Source organism: Phocoena sinus, chromosome 1 (assembly GCF_008692025.1).
Source record: "Phocoena sinus isolate mPhoSin1 chromosome 1, mPhoSin1.pri, whole genome shotgun sequence".
NCBI classification, from domain to species: Eukaryota; Metazoa; Chordata; class Mammalia; order Artiodactyla; family Phocoenidae; genus Phocoena; species Phocoena sinus.
Genome location: NC_045763.1, coordinates 27271618 through 27293839, shown reverse-complemented (window position 1 = coordinate 27293839; position 22222 = coordinate 27271618). Strand labels below are relative to the sequence as shown.

At 46.1% G+C, this 22222-nt stretch overlaps 1 protein-coding gene across 1 annotated transcript in view; it reads left to right on the top strand.

Annotated features, from left to right (window-relative positions):
* CSMD2 (CUB and Sushi multiple domains 2) overlaps positions 1-22222 on the top strand; it is a 661952-nt gene that overhangs the window by 108001 nt on the left and 531729 nt on the right. Inside the window, exon 3 of the mRNA XM_032640663.1 lies at positions 6808-6920. Within this exon, the coding sequence (XP_032496554.1) occupies positions 6808-6920 (113 nt within the window). The remainder of the gene's footprint in view (positions 1-6807; positions 6921-22222) is intronic.

Below are 22222 nucleotides of genomic sequence, written 5' to 3'. Positions count from 1 at the left end.
GGGCACAGCCGCTCCACAGCATGTGGGATCCTCCCGGACCGGGGCACGAACCCGTGTCCCCTGCATCGGCAGGCGGACTCTCAACCACTGCGCCACCAGGGAAGCCCAAAACTATCTTTTCAATGGCAATTGCCTCCTCATCTGTTGCCCTCACCATACCTGAATAGTAATAAAAATCTACACTTAGAAACATTACGGTAACAAACAACCCTCAAATCTCCAAGGGTTAACTCACTAAAAGTTTCTTTCTTGCCATACTACATGCTCAAAGGTGGTGTGCAGGGGTTGTCTGCTTAGTGAAATCACTCAGATACCCCCGCTGACAGAGACCCAGGGTCACTGCAGCAGGGAAAAGGGAAGAGGGGAATTTCGTGAAAGGAACCCAGGGTCCTCGAGGCTCCCGCCTTGAAACAGCACACTTCGCTGCTACCCATCCATCCTCGGCAAAGCCAGTGCCGTGGCCAGGCACGAGCTCAGCAAAGGCGGCGAGGGACCGTTCCACCAGTGTCTGGAAGGAAAGCTGGAGATACGTGAAGAGTAGCAGTGACCTCCACAGGGACCTTCAAGAATGCAAAATAGGGGCTTCCCTGGTGGCGCAGTGGTTGGGAGTCCGCCTGCCGATGCAGGGGACGCGGGTTCGGGCCCCGGTCCGGGAAGATCCCACATGCCGGGGACCGGCTGGGCCCGTGAGACATGGCCGCTGAGCCTGCGCGTCCGGAGCCTGTGCTCCGCAACGGGAGAGGCCACAGCAGTGAGAGGCCCGCGTACCGCAAAAAAAAGAAAAAAAAAAAAGAATGCAAAATAGACTAGTCTGGGAGGTCAGGAATGTACCTTTCTGAAAATAATGTTGACATTTGTGAGGAGACTTGAATGATGAGAAGGGGTTAATCAAAGAGGTGGAGGGGATGTGAGAAAATGTTCTGAAGAGGAAACAGCATGTGCAAAGGCCCTGAGGATGGGGGCTTGGCCAATTGAAGGAACTGAAACCAGCAGTGTATCAAGGAGGAGGGTGGGAGAGAGGCGGGGAAGAGGATTTTATCACTGACACTGTTCCGGGTGCAGACCCACGGTGATAATAAGTAGACTTTTCAAGTCTGCTTTATTATTGTTTTCAAGTTCGCCACAGGAAATACACCCCTTATTGCCTGCACTCCGGGCTGACTGCTGCCCCCACCCTTGACCAAAGAAGACTGGAGGGGCTGGAGCCAGGCAGGCTTTGTGGGCCTCCTTAGGGATTTTGGTTTTAATCGTAAGGACAGTTGGAAGCCATTGATGAATTCTGAACTGGGACAGTGAGAAATCTGGGGTCATGAGCATCACCCGTTTCCAAGACTCTGGGCTCCCCTGGGCAGGGAGACAAGCAAGGCTCCTGAGGAAGTGGAGAGTCCAAGAAGCCTTGGTGAAGCGAAAGAAGAGTATTAGCCTACATCTGGGGCCATGCCGTCTGTTTGCAAAAGCTGTTCTCCGCACATTTTAGAGTCAACAAGACAGACAACAGCGATAGGAGCCTCTTGCCTTTCCTGCCATCATTTTACCCCATTTCGCTAGTAAGTCTGGATTGCACTGTTGAACAATGCCTCACTCCTTTCAGTATAGTATTTAGACTTGTCAGATAAAAGATGTGAAAATCTGAAAGTTTAATTTGCTTATTCCGACGTGCAACGTGATATCTCCTCCTGGCTTGCGGGGTCGTCAAGTCGTCTGAAATCAATTCAGCAATAAGGAGTGGGTGAGGGAAGAGCAGGCCGCAGGGCAGAGGAGTGATTCAAGTATCCAGATGGGGGGACTCAAGCTTGCCCACCCCCTCCAGCTTTAGCACCTTTGAGGAACCCTCCATGTTAGAATTTATCTCCCAAGCCTGGGAAAGAGCAGAGCAGTGGTAAGTATCTGGTTAGAGAAAATGCCTAGTAAGATGCAATTCTGTATATTGCAAGTGATAAAGCTGTAATTGTTTGTTGGCAGTGTACATTAGCTCTTTGTAGCTTGTGTCAATATAGTACCAGGAAACTAGGGTCTAGGACGCTTTACTGGCAGCTCAAAAATATCGTGGAACTAGCTAGGGAGATAAAATCAACAAATTTTACTCATTGGGAAGAATGCCATTTCCAGAGATGACTTCAGGGGAGAAGTGGTCTTGCCTTGGTGAGGTGTGAAACTTCTGCGTGAAGCTGTATGTTGTTGAGTGTCTGGGAAGGGCACCAAGGCATAATGCTGGTGCACATGGGTGAGAGGCAAGTTGAAGCTGCTGTGAACTGGGCCCGCTTAGGGGTAGAGACCAAAAGGGGATGGGGCCTGAAGTTCAGGTCCAGATAGAGGTCTGAGCCCTTTGGGGATAATTTGGAATTTTGATATCAGGGTCCACTGGGATCGGCAGTCTGGCATTATCACACATGACTGACTGGGGGTGGAGAAGGATGTCTGGTGCACGGGCAAGTTGGTGGGAAACCAGTGAACAAGAGAGCGGTGGGCTGGGGGCCAGGGTTGTGGTTCTGGTGGTCAGCCATTTCCAGCAAGGACCCAGCCAAGGAAGCACATGTGTGTGTTTGGTGGTGGGTGGGGACATTGTTGGGGTTGAAATGAACAGGAGGCAGCTGAACAGAGGGACCCACCAAGGACCAAGTAGCAGCTCAAGGCTCAATCTAGGTAGACTGAGTTTACGTCAGATTTAATGGAGGACTGAGGTGCTGTCCAATAAAAATATAATGTGAGCCACATATACGATTTCTCAAAACTTTTAATTTTGAAATAATTATAGATCCACAGGAAGTTGTAAAGATCGTACAGAGACATTCCATGTACCCTTCTCCCAGATTCCCCCAATGGGTACATCTAATGTAAGTACAGTACAACATCAAAACCAGGAAATAGATGTTGGTGCAATGTGTGTGCGTACGTCTATGTCATTTTATCACGTGTGGATTCATGTCACCACCAGTGCAATCAAGATGCAGAATTGTTCCATCACAAAGTTCTCCCTTGTGCTACTCCTTTATAATCACCCCACTCCCCTTCCTCTCACCAAACCTAACCCCTGGCAACCACTCATCAGTTTTCCATCTCTTTAATATTGTCATTTCCAGAATGTTATATAAATGGAATCATCTGCTACGTTATCTTTTGAGATAAGCTTTTTTTTTTCACTAAGCATAATAACCTAGAGATCCATCCCAGTTGTTATATGTATCAATAGTCCATTCGTTTTTATTGGTGAGTGGTATTCCATGGCATGGATGTACTGCAGTTGGTTTAATTATTCACCTATTTTAGGACATTTTTGTTGTTTTCAATTTGGGGCTCTTCCACAAACAAACAAGAAAAGCTGCTCTGAACAGTCATGTGCAGATTTTTGTGTGGACACCAGTTTTCATTTCTCTGGGACAAATGCCCAGGCGTGTGATTGCTGAGTTGTATGACTAGTGCATGTGTAGTATTTTTTAAAAAGAAATTGTCCATTTTCCAGAATGTCTGTACCATTTTACATTCTACCAGCAACGTATGAAAGACCCAGTTGCTCTGTATGGTTGTCAGTCTTTGGTGTTGTCACTATTTTAATTTTTATCTGTTCTAATGGTGTGTAGTAATATCTCATAATGGTCTTAATTTTCCTTTCCCTAATGGCTAATGATGTTGAACATTTTTCTTGTGCTTATTTGCCATCCACATATCCCCTTAGTGAAATGTCTTTTCATGTTTTTTGCCTGTTTTCCAATTGGATTGTTAGATCCTTGCCTTGTTCTCAGTCTTAGGAGAAAAGCATTCAGTCTTGTGCCATTAAGTGTGAGGTTAGCGATCGGATTTTTGTAGATTCTCTTTATCAAGTCAGGAAGTTTCCTTCTATTCTTAGTTTTGTGAAAGTTTTATTTTTATTTTACATTGGAGTATGGTTGATTCACAATGTTGTGTTAGTTTCAGGTGTACAGAAAGGGGATTACTTATACATATTCATGTATTTATTCTTTTTCGGATTCTTTTCCCATACAGGTTATTACAGTGTTGAGTAGAGTTCCCTGTGCTACACAGCAGGTCCTTGTTAATTACCTATTTTACATATAGTAGTGTGTATATGTCAATCCCAACCTCCCAATTCATCCCTCCCCCTCACCTTTCCCCCTTGGCAACCACAAGCCCACCCTCTAAGTCTGTGAGTCTGTGAAACTTTTTTGTTTAAATCAGGGATGAGTGTTGAATTTTGTCAGGTGCTTTTTCTGCATCAGCTGATATGGTCATGTGATTTTTCTACTTTTGGCCTGTCAATATAGTGAATTACATTGATGGGTTTTCAGATATTGAACCAGCCTTACATCCTTTGAATTAGACCCCACTTGGTTATGGCGTATAATTATTTTTGTGGTGTATGTATTTTTGTGGTGTATATGGTGTATAATTATTCAGCAAAATTATTATTTTGCTGAATTCTCTATGCTAATATTTTGTTAAGGCATTTTGTATTTATATTCTGTGGGATATTGGTCTTTAGTCTTCTTTATTTGTACTGCCTTCGGTTTTGGTATCAGGGTAATACCTCATAAAGTGAGTTTGGAAGTGCTCCTTCTTTCTCTGTTTTCTGGAAGAGATTGTAAAGAATTGGTGTAAATTCTTTATACATTTGGTAGAATTCTCTATTGAAAACTTCTGGGCCTGGGTATTTCTTTTGGGGGAGTTTTTAAATTATGAATTCAATTTCCTTAATAGCTATACAGCTCTTCAAATGATTTATTTCATATTGGGACATTTATGGTAGCTGGTGTTTTTTGAGGAGCTGGTCCATTTCATCTAGTTTGTCAAATGTATGTGTGTCATTTGTGGCATTTCCTTAGTATCATTTTGATAACTACAGGCTTCGTTTTCTCTAACCTTTGCCAGCTCTGGATATTTGCCAGCCTGAAAGATGAAAAATGAGTGTCGTGGGTTGAGTTTTCATATTTTTGATATTTATTAGGTGGAGTGTCTTTCTGTTTCTGTTCATATGTATCCTTTGCTCTTTTCCTCCTTCCCTGTTTACCTTTTTCATATTGGTTTGTAAGTGTTCTTTATAGATTATGAATACTAACCCTCTTCCTGTCATATATATTATACATAATCTTCCCAGTTTTCACTTTTCCCTTTATCTTTTTTACAGTTTTTCTTTAATTTAAAAATGGAAGTAAAGGTACACTTAGAATTCCTCCCTGAGCCCTGCCGGGGGTGGGGGACGGTAGATAAGCCTCAGATAGGGGACAAACGACAAAGGTGGACAGGAGCCTGGCCATCCCGCCACCACCTTTGTGCGGAATCACGTCACCTGTGGGGGCCACCATGCGTGGACACCCAGCAGAGGACAACTCCTTTCCTAAAATATGTTCCCAAGTGTTCAGTGAAAGCTTCATTATTTTATCCTTTTAAAATTGGAAGAATCTTTTAAAAATGACTCTCTTGTGCTAAAAACATACTATTTCAGGTTCAACAATTCCTTTTGTTTCACCCCTGTTTCTTTTCCTTTACTTAACTCGCAGGAAAAAAGTAAGCATTTTAATTTTAAAAGCACATACAATATGATCCCATTTGTATGAAATTATTTCACTGAATATGATCTGAACTACTCATCCTTCCATCTCTTTGTATGTCAACTGTCAAGAACAATTATTTCTAGACTGTACTGGGTTTTTATTTTTTGGTTTCATCTTTTAAAAATAATAAGCACTTATCATTTCTATAAAAGCAGTAGACCTATTCCTTTTAAAGAATAAAATCCACGATAAGAAGCATCCACATTCTGCTACTTAGAGTTGGATATATTTTCCTCTGTGTGTGAATAAATACTGTCTGTTGGCGATTATTCATTGTAAATTTGTGGCAAAGTCTACCCAGAGCCTCGAAGGACCTTAGCCAGAAGGGGAAGAGTCAGTGTTACTGAACGAAATGTGGGTCCGCTTGTCCACACGCAATAAAGGCAATCTACGGACAGCAGGTTTTGGTTTATTGCAGGGTGCCAAGCAAGGAGTCCAGTTAGCTACTGCTTAGAATGCCAAACTCCCTGAAGGCTTTCAGGGAAAGGTTTGTAAAGACAGGGTGAGGAAGGGGGGTTGTGGGGTAAGTGATCGGCTTGTGGACATTCTTCTGATTGTTTGGTGGTGAGGTAATCGGGAGTCAACATCCTCAACCTTCTGGTTCCAACTGGTCTGGGGATCTGCGTGCTGTGGGCAGCATCCAGTTAACTTCTTTCACCTGATGGGATTTTCAGCATCTGCAAAACAGCTCAAAGGACATGGCTCAGAATATTATCTGTAGCCCCTGAGGAGGAACTAAAGGTCCTTGGCTTTGTATAATGGCTAAGCTGTTATTATTTTGTCTAGCTTGACTGTTTTCCTTTCTTTCTTCACTTTCTCACTTCTCTGATTAAATTTACTCTTTGGAACTCAGAGAAGGCCTAGGAGGCTACAGTTTTCTACGGACGAGAGGCAGGTGGAGGACATGGGGTGGGGTGAGTCTGTTTGGGGAAGGCCCCATAGGGTCCTGCTTGGATACATCAGGAGAAGAAACGGGAGGAGGAGAAAGAGAAGAGCCATAAATGAGCGAGCCTCCAGGTCGGGGGTAGCCCGTGGCTTCGGGGGAGTAGCCCCCCATATTTCTGTGATTGGTCTCCATCACCTTTGCTGGAAATTACTTTAACTTTGAACACCTTGCATATGCCTGGCGTTCGACTTCTTTCATATCCTTCCCTGTGCCTAGATCAGCACCGTGCATCCAGCAGGTGCTCAATAAATGCTTACGGCATGTTCAGTTCCCAAGGGGGTCATCCTCCCTCCATCTCACCTCTTTGTCTTTCAGGCTCACAGGCTTTCAGCTGCCGGCCGCCGTCGTCAGCGCGGCCACCACCCTCTCTCTACGCCTCATCAGTGACTACGCAGTCAGCGCACAGGGCTTCCATGCCAGCTATGAAGGTAGGTGCCTCGGCCTGGCCTCGGGAGCCATGTGTGTGAGGTTGTAATAGCCGCAGGCAGGGCTGCGCTGCTCTTAGCTGCTGGGAAGGGCTTCTTCAGATTCAGAGCTTGTGCCTGTCCTAACAAGGCTGGTTACTAACCAGTAACTCAGTTACTTAAATTGCCCCCGCTGTTTCCAGGAAACTGAGACTTGAAATCAGAGCTGAGCTGCAGTCGTTTATCTTGAGGGCCTGGTAACATCTTCTTCTCTCCCCTTAACTGGGTTTTGTTGTGTTTTTATTTTTTCAATTCTGTTTTCTCTTGGGCTTCACTGTATTATAAGGTACCTTGGCTTGGTTTTGGAAATGAGGCAGATATAAACCCTAAGTAAAAGACATAAAATAAGTAGCTGAAAAAATTTTGGGCTCACTGTAGTGACTGCAAAGAGTCAGCTTTATATCATTCAGAGAAGAAAATCAATTTTTCCTTGATAGCACAGATGAGGGTTTCTTGGTTTGAGTTATGCAAATAATTGCCGCTTCTCTCAGCCTGTTTAAATATGGTGTTAGCGTTCAAATTAACACTAATATCTTCAGATTATACACTATTATTATTATTAACTTTATTATGTTAGTTCAGAAGGTGGTATGTCTAGATCACTGTCATTTTCCTGGGAAATTTACATCTCATTAATAGGTAATTATGCTGCTCTTGGCTAAGACCCACACTGCTATTTTGTGTAGGCATATTTTAAGACTGTTAATGATAATTAATAACAATAATGACATAACACCCTAGTAAAGGATGCCAGTTATTTGAAAGCTTTCTTCCTCTTGCCTCTAAGAACTTTAAGAATAAGTCATGCTTTCTTGAATGGAGCTATAGCAATATACAAATAGATACCACCTTTGTCTTGGCTAGGAGTATACCACAGAAAGAGGGCAGATCCTAACTCCCTCGGCAAAATTCACGCCTGTTGGTAAGGGGTGTTCGGTGCTTTAACGTAAGCGATTGCGAGTTCCTGGGAAGGTCACAGTTATTTTTAACTAAAGGTACTAAGAAGGCTCCAGAGAAAGTTTCACATGCCTTTAACTGGGGGCTTCTGACATAACTCCAGATTGCTTTAACTGAGGGCTTCTGAAAAGACCTATTTGTCTTTAAAGTGAAGTCTCCTGGGCTAACCCAATTTCTTTGGAAAAAACAATCAGTTCCTCCCAGAAGCAAGCCTGTGATCTTGGTCATCCTCATCCTGGTTCTGTCCTCAGCCTGGACCTTTGGGTCTGAACCCAAACTAAGTCTCTTTGAGTCTGAGCTACAACCTCTTGATTAAGTAAGAGAGGCCTCTTCAGAAGCTTCTTCCACAATATGTGGGCCTTGCGGGGACTGGCTGTGTTTGGGGATGGTGGGGGGAATGAGTCGTTGACACTAGAGTTGGTGGCTGCAGAGATCCCAGGAGGGGCTGGCACACAGCGGGACCCAGCTGGGCCCTAATGGTGTCCTCATTTAGCAGTCTTTGTGGATAGTTGTCTGAGGCCTGGACTCTTAGGAGGTTTTAGGAAAAAAGTGTCCTGTTGATGCCTGAGCACGTTGCCTGCTCTGGGAAACAATGCCAAGTGCTTCTCCATCAGGCAGAGCAGAGCTGAAGGTACATTCATAGAGCCTTGTAAAATCAGAGGTTCTAGCCTGGAATTCATGGGGAGGTCTACAGTAGGGCATCAGAGGTCTGCAAACCCCTTGTAATTAGAAGCCACGTTCTGAATGTGTAAGGGTCTAGATCAGGGATCAATAAACTATGGCCCACCTGGCCAAATCCAGTCCCTGGCTTGTTTTTATAAATAAAGTTTTATTAGAACACAGCCAAGCCCATTTGCTGACATTGTCTGTGACTCTTTACATGCACGTGTACATGGTCTGCAAAATAGAAAATATTTACTATCTGGCCTTTTACAGAAAAAGTTTGATGACCCCCGGTCTAGAGCTGTGCTATCCAATAAGAGTAGCCTTTAACCACATGCCACTATTTATATTTACATTAATAAAAACTCAGTCAAATTTAAAATTTCATTTCTCACTTGCACCAGCCTCTGTCAGGTGTTCAGTAGCCACCTGTGGCTTGTGGCTACCATACTGGGCAGCACAGACAGAGAACACTTCGTCACTGCAGAAAATCCTTCTAGACGGGGCTGAGCTCGGGCTTCCATCAGATTCACGAAGGGTCTGCGATTCACATGAGGTCACGAATCATTAAGATAAAGTGGAGGCCAGTGGGTCCCTCCTCCCTGCTGCCTGGCCCGGGGGTGGCAGCCCCAACAGGAGAAGGACCAACGGGACAGAAGGCAGGGCCCGCCCTCCGTCAGCCACTTCATGGTGTCAGGTCTCTTAAGTCATCGGCACTGAGAAGGGAAAGGCTCCAGGCAAGGCCAAGGCAAGCCCTGCATGGTGCAAACAGGTCGCTATAGCTGAGTGACTCTCTCTGTAGTCACCTGGGCAGGGTTTCCGCCAGCTCCGTGGTCTTCGTGGCTCTTTGTGCTGCCTGGCAGAATGGCTCACGGGAGAGGCAGGTGCGGGGAAGCCAAGGCTGGGGCTCTCACCAAACCCTGACGATCTGGCTCAGGACTGGACCACGGGGCAATCTGCGCCTCTGGAAAAGTGTGAGTCGCACTGACTTTTGGGACACGCACAGCGGAGGGGCAAGGAGGGCAGGTGGGGGATCAGCAGATGCAGCCACTGCTGTGGATGAACCACGTGATAGACGACATCCACAGCGGGCCTGGGTCCTCTCTCTCGCTGGACTTCTCAACAATACACAGGATGATCCCACATTTAGGGATTTACTGATAAATACTAGCCTCTTGGGCCTATAACTGAGTAGCTGGGTGACCTTGGGCAGAGTTTTTCAAACTCTCTGGGCCCTCTGTTGGGGGGAAGGGGTGATCCAGTGGTCAAAAAGACCATAAAGACCACTCCTTCCATTGCAGAGCCCACCTTAGTCACTAGGGCTGGACAGCAAGCAGACAGACAGGCTCTAGAGAACTCCCCTCCCCCCAGCCCCGCATCAGCCCGGGCTGACCCGTCAGGACAGCCTCCTCGCGTCCAGCCTTCTGGGTGTCACAGGACCTGTTTCTAAATGCCATCAGGGTCCCGCTCTTGGTAGCTCCCCTTGGCTGACGTCCCTGAAAGTCTGCTATCAAAGGGAGTCTCATCCTCCTCCACCCTCCTTGGGAGAGTGAAAAGTGCAGATAAGGAACTGGACTGCTGCCTGGGATTTTGGAGAAAGGTGAAGTCAGATGAAGGGTGTCAGCTCAGAGCTGCTGCCGCTTCACGGAAAAGATCAAAAAGGCCAATCGTCAAAGCCCGAGATGACAGGAGATGCTTGATTTGTAATCCCCGGGGGCAAGAGTGTGGGCTGCAGCCGTGGACAGGAGAGAAGGGCATCAACTTGTATTAAGCACTGACTGTATGCCAGGCGCTTTGCATACATGATCTCATTTAATCCCCGAGACAGCCTGGTGGACAAACGTTGCTATCTCCATCTGACAGATGCTGGAGCTGGAACTCAGGAGTTTTGTGTTCAGCTTTAAGGCTACTTGATGGCCGGGAGTTTTGACGTGACTTTTCTGGCTCTAAAGACTGTACTCTTCTCCTGCAACGCACACCCTGCAGAACTCCTGGAGGAAGGTAGAGACTGGTGACTCCCTCTCATGGGCAGGTAGATTGGAACTAAGTCAGAGGCAGGGTGGACACAGGAGGCCTGCCTTGGCTTCAGCGCCCCTCCCGGATGACTTGGGTCATCTCAGGGAATCAATAAGAGGTATGTCCACAGCTTCTCAGCTAGGGTTGCCAGATAAAATCTAGGATGCCCAGTTAATTTGATTTTTAAATTATTCCAATTTTTTAAAATTTGAAAAAAACTTTAGTGTAAGTATAGCCCAAATATTTCATGGGACACACTTTTACTAAAAAAAATTGCCTGTTGTTTGCCTGAAATTCAAATTTAATGGAGCGTCCTGTATTTTTATTGGCTACATCTGGCATCCTCATTCCCAGCACTGAATCCCCAGGAGCTCTGACCCCACTCATTCTTTCTCCTCCTTTTCCTGATGCCCAGATCCGCCCCTGTCCTGCTCTGCCCAGCTCGGGCTGCCCACGCACTACAGAGGATCTAGGCTCACCTCTGCCCTTCCAGTGAGTGTCCATTTGACAGCTCTCTGAACGCCCACACACCTGCAGAGAGACGCAGATCCATGGGCACTTGGGGTTACACTGTGTGTGTAATTCTGTAGTCTGGTTGACGAGGCTGACGTTTCTCTGTGTTAATAAAAGCAGCCTGTCTTTGTTCTTCCTAAGGAATATCAGTGAGGGAGCCACTGTGGTTTGCCTATACCACAATTATTTAACCAGTCATGGGGACATTTAAGTGAAGGACATCCCTGTACATACAACTTTAACCCTTATCTAATTATCTTAGAATTCTTGGAAGTGCAATTGCTGGGTCAAAGAGTGTGTCGATTTTTCATTTTATTACATAATTCCACGGTGTCTTTAGGAAGATTCTAGTGGGGCACACCTCTACCAGCAGGGTGTTAAGAGGGCCCATTCCCCTCCTTTACCTACACTGCGCGTTGGGGAGTCTTAAGTCAGTTTCATTGATTAAAATGGGTGAGATGAAATCTCATTTGTGGTTATAATTTGCATCTCTCTGATGATCAGGAAGGTTGAGGACCTGTCACCACTTTCTGGCCTTTAGTAGATCATTTTGTAAGTTGCCTGTCCCTGTCTCTGCCTACTTTTCTTTTGGGGTGTTAGTATTTTTTTCTTATCCCTTTTGTAAGTGATTTTGCATATTAAGGCTATGAGTATTACGAGTTTCCTTTTGATGTGCAGTAATTTTAATTTTTATGTCACAAATCTTTTAATATTAATTTTTCTTTGATAATCTACCTTTGGTGTTATGCTTAGAAAGGCCTTTTCCATGCCAAGATCAGCTGGTCATTTAGATATTCCTCTCATTCTTTTAGCATTTTATTTTTCCATTTCACTTTTAAATCCCTCTGGAATTCAGCTATGTTTGCCTTGGTTTCAGTGGCCCTGTCTCTGATTCTCCAACATTCGCTGTGTCCTTCTGTCTGTCTTTCAATGTGTGGAAGCCTGTTACTTCCCCAGCCCCCGCGCTGTGTCTCTCCCTGATGTTTCTAGTCTTGCTGTGTTTAGACGTTGTTTCTCCCACCCAAGCCCTTGGGCTTCACGCCTTCTCCACACATGACTCTCAGAGATTGTATGGGGTTGTTTCTGTCTCTGACAGGTTGATCAGCAGGTAAACAAGAGTTGTAAGCAGGTCAGAAACCTCAACTAGAGAAGAGTCTCTGCAGGTTTTAATGCCTAATCCTGGCTGCACCTTTTGCATTTTAACCGCATCAATCCTGAGCAGTCACTCTGACACTTTCGTGCAAGAGAGCCCATCTCTGACTGCTGGGTCTCACTCAGTCTGTTAGATCTATTTAATCATCTACATCTAAAAACAGGTATTTCTGTTTAGTTAAATCCAACTATCACCTTGCGTTCTCACTCTCAAAAATATAAGAGGCTTCCTTAAAAATCAAAATCACCTATTATCCCCACGTGGAATTTAGAAGCATGAGGAACGCTTATTTTTGCAAACTCCCTCATCACCACAAGGGGAGAGGCTGGACAATACAATGATTAAGACCTCGGGTTCTGGGTTCCATCGGATCTGGAATCAAATCCCATCTTTGCCACTCACTTGCTGTGTGACCTTGGGCAAGTTACTTCGTTTCTCTGAGCTCTGGCCTTTGCATCTGTAAAATCAGGGTAAGAATAATACTTCAGAGTTGTGGAGGTTAAGGAGAGAACACACAAGTCACATGAGGGACTGGCAGACTGTCAGTGCTTGATAAATGTCAGCTAATGAGTGAAGTCACCCTCCTCCTAACCTCACCAGACTGGGATTATTTCAGGAGATGGAAGAATAGATATGTCTACTCCATAGGTCACAATCCCATCCCCACCCCAGCCCGCTGGCTCCTGAGTCTGCTTAAAATTCTCAACCCAGTTGTTCGTGGTATGTCTGGGCTTACAAACAGACCATAACATCTGTGGGGAAGGAGCAGAGGTGTCTCCATATTCGTGAGCTCCAGCACTGCTGGAGAGACTGCCCACCACATGGGGATGAGGTCGTGGGCCCCGTCCCCTGCTGGGTTGGAGGTGATGAGGCCAATGCCGGGAATTTAGTCTTTTCATGTCCTCTTCTCTTTGTATCAGAGATGTTGGCTTTAGGGCTAATGGTGTTAGTGACACGTCCAGCAGACCTTAGACTTTGGGGGTCATGGACTTGAAAGCTGTGACTATCTCCAGACACACACACACACACAAACACTTTTCCATGTTGTTTTTCATATAATTCAGATGCCCTGAAGCCCACCCATGAACCACTAGTCCACCTGAATAGCTGAGCCCAGAGAGGCAGGGATCACACATTAAGTGGGTGGTAGAGATTCTTTCATTCATTGAGCTGATATAATTGAGAGCCTACTGGGTGCAGTGCCTGATGTTTCAACCAAGTCCCATCCTCACCATCATGATTTCCTCCTCTACCCCCACCCACCTGCCCTCCCAAAGGGAACAGAACGGAGGAGGAAGAGCTCAATTCAGTGCCACATCTTGGTGAGCTTTTGCTCCCAGTGCCAGGTCAGTAATGTCACCTCTGCCTCTGGACCAGAGCATGGTGGAACAGCGTCAGACAGACACATCTGCGAGGGACAGATGGACACAGGTGGAGCTCCCTGTTGTCATTCTATCAGGAGAGGCAGGCTTGGGACAGAGCTTTCCTGGCCTTTGGAGGGGTAAGTAGGGTAGAGGTGATCATGTCATGCAGGGAAATGGAGGTCCAGAAATGGACGCCTCCTGGTTTTATTCCCTCCTGTAATTAGACCTGCTGATTTCCCTCTCCCGGCCTCTCAGACAATTTCCTCAATTTGAAAGAGTTCCCCAATTCAGGGACATTCTGCAGACATCTCAAAATTGGACTAATGGAAGCTATTTGACCACATACATATATACACTGAATATGCAGTTTGCACCATTCAGGCCACTCAGGCCAGAATGGCAGGCCTGGCGAGGCCCCCTTTGGGGGAGGGGGGAGGTGATGAATGTCCATTTCCTCTGCCTGGGAAGGGATGGTGTGTGCTTCCTGAATCAACCTGCTGCATTTCCGAGGGCTCTGCCTTGGGAGTTGGAGAACATTCCTTTTAATCTGTACAGTGGAGTAGCAAATTAATACACAGAGATGTGACCTTTGAGACAAATTGGGGAGCACTTCTCCATAAGTGGGGGATCAGGATGAATTTCATATCACGTCCTCAATAATCCCACAAACAGTTCATCATGCATAGTGATGTTTTCCCCCTTTGGGGAAGAATATTAACATAGCTTGAAGGTGATATCATAGCAAATTCTAGTGCCCTGACCCTCCTCACCTCAGGGTGTCAGAAGACAGGGTGAAGGCAAAGGAGCATTTTCAGGTGGCTGGATGACCTGGGGGTAAGGGGTACCTCTGCTTTACTTCTCTGGCCCTGTTCATTCATTCATTCATTCATTCATTCACTCAATAAATATTTACTGCACACCTGCTCTACTCCAGGTCCCTAGGTAGACTTTGAGGAATATGAATGAATAAGAAGTGGCTTCCAGCTTCAAGGAGCCTAAAGACCTAAAATTGTTGGAGAGGAGTGCGTAGTAGCAGAGGAATGGGGTCCAGGAAGAGGTAGGTTCAGCGCTCGCTAGCTATGACACCTTTCACATCTCCCGACCTCCCCGAGCTGATTTTGCGCAAAAGAGGAACTGCGGCACCCGCCTCAATGGTTTGTAATGAGGGCTGAAGAGTTGATGGCTGGGAAGTGCCTGGTACAGAGTCTCTGTTCAAGAAGCACCCATTCTTCGACCACGTGGAGAAAATTACTCTCATGCCCGGTTGGGTGTCTGGAGATCAAGTTTGAGCCCTGCCATGTCCCCACTGTGTGACCTTGGACAAGGCACCGAGCCTCTCAGTTCCCTCCTCTGGGACATGGGATAAACATCTCTTCCTTTCAAGGGGGGAGTGAGCATTAGTGGTAAGGTACAGAAAGCACCTAGCATGACATTTGACACATACTAGGCACTCAGTCAAAGGAAGCTCTTATAATAGGTGTGTTTTGTAGGAATGAAAAAAAAAAATTCTTTCCTATGACAAAATCTTTGGTCAAGGCTTGTGGGTCTCCAAGAGCAAGGCATGCCACCTATTTTTTGTTTCTTCTGTCAGGGAGGTACCTTAGTTCAGGGCTTGGTACACAGTAGGGACACTGCAATACTAGCCAGTGCTTGCCTCTCCTGACCTGGATCTTTGCTAGTCCATATAGGGCTTTTGTGCAAATTAGCACAAGTGGCCACCCTGAGGGGACACAGCCCTGTGAGCATTTGGCTTAGTGCATGGAGTAGAGGCTGGGTTTTAACCACAGTCACCCACTGTGAGTCATTAGAGGCAGGGTGCAAGGATCTTGGGGTGCTTTCACTTAAAACCCTCTAATTGGAGCTTCCCTGGTGGCGCAGTGTTTAAGAGTCTCCTGCCAATGCAGGGGACATGGGTTCAAGCCCTGGTCTGGGAAGATCCCCACATGCCTCAGAGCAACTAAGCCTGTGCGCTACAACTACTGAGCCTGTGCTCTAGAGCCTGCGAGCCACAACTACTGAGCCCACGTGCCTAGAACCCGTGCTCTTCAACAAGAGAAGCTACCGCAATGAGAAGCCCACTCACTGCAGCGAAGAGCAGCCCCTGCTCGCTGCAACTAGAGAAAGCCTGTGTGCAGCAACGAAGACCCAATGCAGCCAAAAATAAATACATTAAAAAATTTATAAAAAAAAAAAACCCTCTAATTACTTCTCAGGTGGAGTACAAACTCCTTACCTGGCCATCAAAACTGGGCGTCAGCCTCACCTCCACCCTCTTCCTCCTCCAGCCACACTGGCCTTTGTCTGGTCTTCAGATACGCCACACTCTGTCTCCCCACCCATCCTTCAGACACGCTGAGTCCCTTCTTCTGAACCTTCCTCCCCCACCTGGCCACTCTTCTCTGCCTCTTTGTTTCCTTCCAGTCTCTTCTTAAACCAAATCCAGAGGCTGCCCCTGGTGCCCAATACTCCCTTTACTTTCCCTCTTAGTTCCCCAGGCATCTCCTCCAATTACATGCGTGCCTCGTGTATTTCCTGTTCCTTGTTTGCCTTCTCTCCTCCGGTATGTGCTCCCAGACAGCGGAGAGAACCAAGACGAAAGCTCAGGGTCTGGAGGAAAAATCGACTCTCAGCTCGGCCAGTTAGTAGCCAGTGTGGGACTTTGAGCAGGTCACTTAACCTCCTCTGACCTCCGCTGTCACAGGGACAATAATAATAATCCCTATTCTGTGGGATTATCACCGGGAACAAATGAGGTAACACGTGTCAAGGGTTCCTAACGGTGCCTAGTGTGGAATAAACACTCAGAAAGCAGACGCACGGGCTATTATGATCACTGTTCACAGCTGCGCCTAGCCCAGGATCTGACGCATGGTAGATGCTCAGTAAATAATGACTGAATAAGTGAGTGGTTAAGGGATCATTTCACCCAGTGTAATGGAAAGACATTTGCTCAAGGTACCTGGGACCATATTCCATTGACTCCAAGATGCCCTCAGTTAAAAGATGCAGCTTTATTGGATGTACCACTAAGAAAAAAAAAAAAATGCTGCCGATTAAAGTATGACATGCCGTCGATTTTAAGATACATCCCAATTTCCAAGATATTAAAATATGGAAAAATGTGCTCCCTAGAACTGACGAAGTGTGGTAACTGCTTAATTGCTTGTGACCACCCCTCCCCTTGTTTGGGGTGGGCTTATCGCTCTGACCTCTTCTCCAACCCAGGACTCTCTGACCGTCAGGGCTCCTCCTTTTCATCATTCAGGTGGTGGCTCTCGCTGGACGTGTGATCACCTCTTAATTCTTTCTCTCGGCTCCAAGTCTCGTTACTTTCCAATTTTCTGCATTGAACTCTATTTAACACCTGTTAGCACAGGTCTTCAACTGATGAACGACCTTGTCGGGGGAGGCAGCAAGATGCCCCAGTTTTGATTCTGTCTCTCGTATCTGTGCCCCAGGCAGGGGAGCCCATAGAACCCAAAGAGGGGTCCCTCAGGGCCCCTGCCAGCCCACTGCCAGCCCCTCCTATAATAGCTCCCAAGGCACCAGGAATACCACTGGGTGGGGACCTGAATGTGATTTCTCCCACTTGGGTGGGAGATGGGAGAGTCAGCCTTCAGCCACTGCTCTGGTCATGACTGTAGCTGGACACATTCACCTGTCTCCTTCCTGTGGACCTGGGTCAGGTGACCCCATCAGAGCTTCGTCCACTGACCCCCACCCTGGAGGTTCAGGGGACACAAGTCCTTCTACCATCTCTTCCTTGGGGGAAGTTATCTCCCAACCCACGAGCCGAGCATCAGCGGGGAGAGAAAGCTTCCAAGTCGAAGAATCAGATTGAATATTCCCATCTCACCTCTTCCTATTAATTGATAATTTGGGTGTGATTAGCCACTGTTTTGGATTATTCTTTCCAGCCCTTTCCTTCATTGGTGTGGATAACTGAGGGTTGAACCCATTGCCGTCTCATTGGAACAGCAGGAGAGAAAAGCATTTAGGACGTTGGTGGGTTCTGATTTGGAGCTTTGGTGGTGGACAGATCACCTCTACCCTTCCCCTTTCCACTCTGTTGGATGATGGGCACTGTTTCCCAGTTCTGTATCCTCATACACACCCTGGATCCCTGAGCCCAGGGCCTCGGAGATGAAGGAAACAAAGGGACCAGCTCACTGCATGACATGTCCAGCAATGCAGTGAGAGCTTTGCAGACGCTGACATCCCGCCTGGTGAGCAAGGCCTCAAGAATCCCCGCTGTACAGAGAAGGAAGTGGAGGCCCAGAGAGGTTAGTTACCTTGCCTGAGGTTACACAGCACCTAAGCGTCGTGCACAGTTTGAAAATCGGTTTGGTTCCAAAGCCCACCTCTTTCCACTAGGTGCTGCCTCCCCACATAAGTTACATATAGTTCGCCAAGCCCACAGAAAGGAGGGGCCGTGGAGAGGCGGGGGGCCAGCCCTTGACCCTGGAGCACCTCCCAGATCTGGCCATCCCCAGCCTGGCCTTGCTGAGGACCTTGTTGCTGCCCAAGACCCTGTCCTGTGGGTGATGGCTTTCCTTCCCTGCTTTTCAACCTTCCTTCCAGCTCTTCATGTCCTGCCCCTCCCTCAAGACCTTTATCCAGCCACAGTTTAGGAGTAATGCAGACTGGCCTTGGTAATGCATTAAATTACCAGGAGTTAGCCTTGTGAAGTGGAGGCGGGCAGAGGAATGGGCAAGCCAGGCACGTTCCAGCCTCAGGGCCTCCGTACATTCTGTTACCTTTGCCTGTACTGCTCCGTCCTGGTGGCCGCATGGCTCTCCATGTCATGTTGTTCAGTTCTCTGCTTAAACGTTCCGTATCAAAGAGACCTTTCCTGATGACACTGTATGACACAGCCGCCCCACCCATCACTCCCTGTCACCCCCACCCCGACATATAATACAATTATTTGTCTATTTGCTTATTGTCTGTCTCCGCTATCAGAACGTGAGTTTCCTGGCATCAGGGCCTTTGTCTCTTTTGCATTGTTACCGTTGTTCTCTGCAGAATCTTCAGTTCCTAGAACAGGTTCTGACCCATATTAGGTGCTTGATAAATACTTGGTGAACGAATGAATGAATGAAATCAAAGGCCAGAAGAAAGAAAGAATGTATGTATTTGAGCACCTTCAAGAAATCCCAAGGGATGGAAATGTAAAGTACGAGAAGTGGGGGCAGCTGGAACAGCTGGAGCTGAGCTGGATGTGGATCGGGGGTCAGCTCATGCGGGGCCTGGGAGACCCTGGAAGGCATCTGGGCTTTATTCACAGAGCCCGCCCATCACCAAAGGGTCTTAGGCAGGGAGGTGATGCAGTGAGATTTCTGCTTTAGAGATGGTGAAGGGGGAAGGAGGGTAGACTGGAAGCAAGGGAGCCAGTCACAGGCGGGGACCGTTGTCCAGCACAGAACGTGCCTGGACCTTTGTCAGCACTGGGGAGGGTGCCAGGACAAGGGGAGAGCTAGCCCAGGCTCACACCACATTGCCCACATTCCCTGTGGATGGGTATCTAAGCTTCTGGAACAGAAGGAATGCCCCACACGTGGAGCAGCTTGGCTTGCCCAGTGGCTTAAACAAAAATATTTATGATATTCTTTTCTGTTCTACGGACATTTGTGATGTGAGTGTAACCCACTGAACAAGCTCCCCTTAAGAGTCCCGATGAAGAGACGAATGTTCGAGTGCTGGGGTCTCTGGTGATAAGTGATGTGGATGAAGCCCTTGAGATCACACTTGGAAATTTTGCAGAGGATTCAGAGCAGGGAGGAAGGGCAAATGCATTGCACAATGAGGACTGCAAGGATGACAGTGAAAGCTAACATCACTTCAGCTCTTACCAGGTGCCACGTACTCTTATAAGTGCCTTGCATTTTTTTAAAAAAATTACTTATTTATTTTTGGCTGCGTTGGATCTTCGTTGCTGTGCTCAGGCTTTCTCTAGTTGCGGCTAGCGGGGACTACTCTTTGTTGCTGGACGCGGGCTTCTCATTGCGGTGGCTTCTCTTGTTACAGAGCACGGGCTTTAGGCACGCAGCTTCAGTAGTTGTGGCACACGGGCTCAGTAGGTGTGGCTCTCGGGCTCTAGAGCTCAGGCTTAGTAGTGTGGCTCACGGACTTAGTTGCTCCGCGGCATGTCGGATCTTCCCAGACCAGGGCTCGAACCCGTGTTCCCTGCATTGGCAGACGGATCCTTTTTTTTTTTTTTTTTTTTGTGGTACGCGGGCCTCTCACTGTTGTGGCCTCTCCCGTTGCGGAGCACAGGCTCTGGACGCGCAGGCTCAGCGGCCATGGCTCACGGGCCCAGCCACAACGCGGCATGTGGGATCTTCCCGGACCGGGGCACGAACCCGTGTCCCCTGCATCGGCAGGCAGACTGTCAACCACTGGACCACCAGGGAAGCCCGGCAGGCGGATTCTTAACCGCTGTGCCACCAAGGAAGTCCCAAGTGCCTTGCTTTTTTTTTTTTTTTCTGGATCTTTAATATTTCCTTTAATATTAATGGTGGTGATTAATACTTATGTAACAGACTTACTAGTCTGAAAAATAATTCACGTCAGTATTTATTAGATAAAATAACGGTACCAAAGGTTACTTCTAAATAACTTCAAAGAAGTTATTACCTGAAAGTTTAAACAACAAAAGTTATCTTCCACATAAGTTCCACAATAAAATAATTTAAACACATTATTGACTCTGCAAGTTCTTTTTAAAAATTACTTTAGAAGTTAAAAGAGGAAATATTTTTCTTTGTCCTGTGCCACTTCTTTTTCCCTTCCTACTTCTGTCCCCCTCAGTATATAATATTATGGATGCAAACTCAAGAATTCAAGGTGAAAGGGATAATTTTGCTTCACAGATATCACGACCTACACTGTATAGCAAAAACAAGATAAAAATAGAACTGAACTTTAAAAAAAATACAAATTAGGATATATAACAAGATTATCTTTGGAAAAATAGATATTTTCTCTCTACTAGAAATAGCAAAACATTCCACATTATTTTCTTTCCCAATTGCATGGTTAATTAGCATACATTCCAACAATGCACATGAAAAAATTTCTAAGCCAGGGGTACTTGAATGATTTCTTCATCAATGTTTTGGCTAATTCAGTGGGCAAGAAAACATGATGTTTAGTCTCTAACTAGATGCAATCAAGAAACAAAACAGAATTTCTGAGGTTTAAGCTGATATGACCCAGGAAAAATCTGTCATTATATCAGCTACAAGTCTCCCTTCTCCCAAAAAGGAAAAAATTAAGAACTGCTTAAAAGTGTACAAGCTTCCAGGAAACTTCTAACAGCTCAGCTTCAGGTGACCTAGTAATGGAGTAAGCCATCTGTAAAGCCTGGAGTGGTCCAAATAACACAGATAACTTCAGTAACGGCTGGAAACAGATGCTGACCCCAAATCAGGTAGAATACCTAATCTTCAGTCAAGGAAGGAAACGAAGTCCAAGCTTCTAAAACACATAACGACAAGTCCAGGAACGTGGCCGGATATAATCCAGAAATGTGGGATTTTTCAAGGGGCAGTGTTTGACGTGCATACCACTCTTGAGAATAAAAGCACAGGAGGACTCCATTGCCCGCGAAAAGGGAAGTCCACATCAGAACATTCCAAATTGGCCTTTTCCGACTATCATTTGCCTTGCATTTTAACATTTAATCCTCGCAACAATCCTATGAGGTAGGCACTATTATTATCCCCATTTTGCTGATGAGGCACAGAGAGGTTAAGTAACTTGCTTGAGGTCACACAGCTAGTTAAGAGGCAGAATGTGGGTTTGAAACCAGGCATTTCAAGTTCAGCCTGAAAAAAAGAATAAAATAGTTTCACACAGCTGGGACTACTGGATCAAAATAAAATATTCCACTACAGTAGAGAGCAATGCCAAGGTTTGTACTTTAAAGGCTCTAACAAAAGGAAACGATGTGTAAATCTGGCTATATTCAAATGTAAAAGTTCTGTACAATAAAAAACATCTAAAAATGGAAAGAAACACAATTGACTGTTGTATAATTTTATGCCAAATATGGCAGGAAGGAGTTAATCTCGATATTATGTAATCAGCCCATCTGAAGTGGTAAGAAAGCTATCTGGAGTTCACATCAGAGAAAATAGAGTCAGCAAGTAAATACACAGGAAAGCTATTTGGTCTTGCTAGTAATGAAAGTAATGTCAATTAAAACAATGAAACTACACTTTATCCCTAGTCAGTTAGCTCTAAAAGCCTTGTGAGGACACGATACAGTGCTGGGGTATTTGCAGAGAAACGGGCCTGCTCGCACGTTGCTGGTGGCAATGGAAATTAGTCCTTTGGGAATCCAATTTGACAACACGTGTCAAGAGTCATAAAGTACTCATGTCGTTTGACCCAGTGATTCCCCTCCTGGGATTATATCCTATGGAAATAATTCAACAGAAGAAGAAAGTTATGTGCGTGAAAGTGTTGATTTCAGAATTATTTATAATGATGAAAAACTGGAAACTGTAAAAATGTCCAACAATAGGGGAATGACTAGGAAAATTATGGTATATCTACCTAATGGATTTATGCAACCATTTACAATTATAATAGCA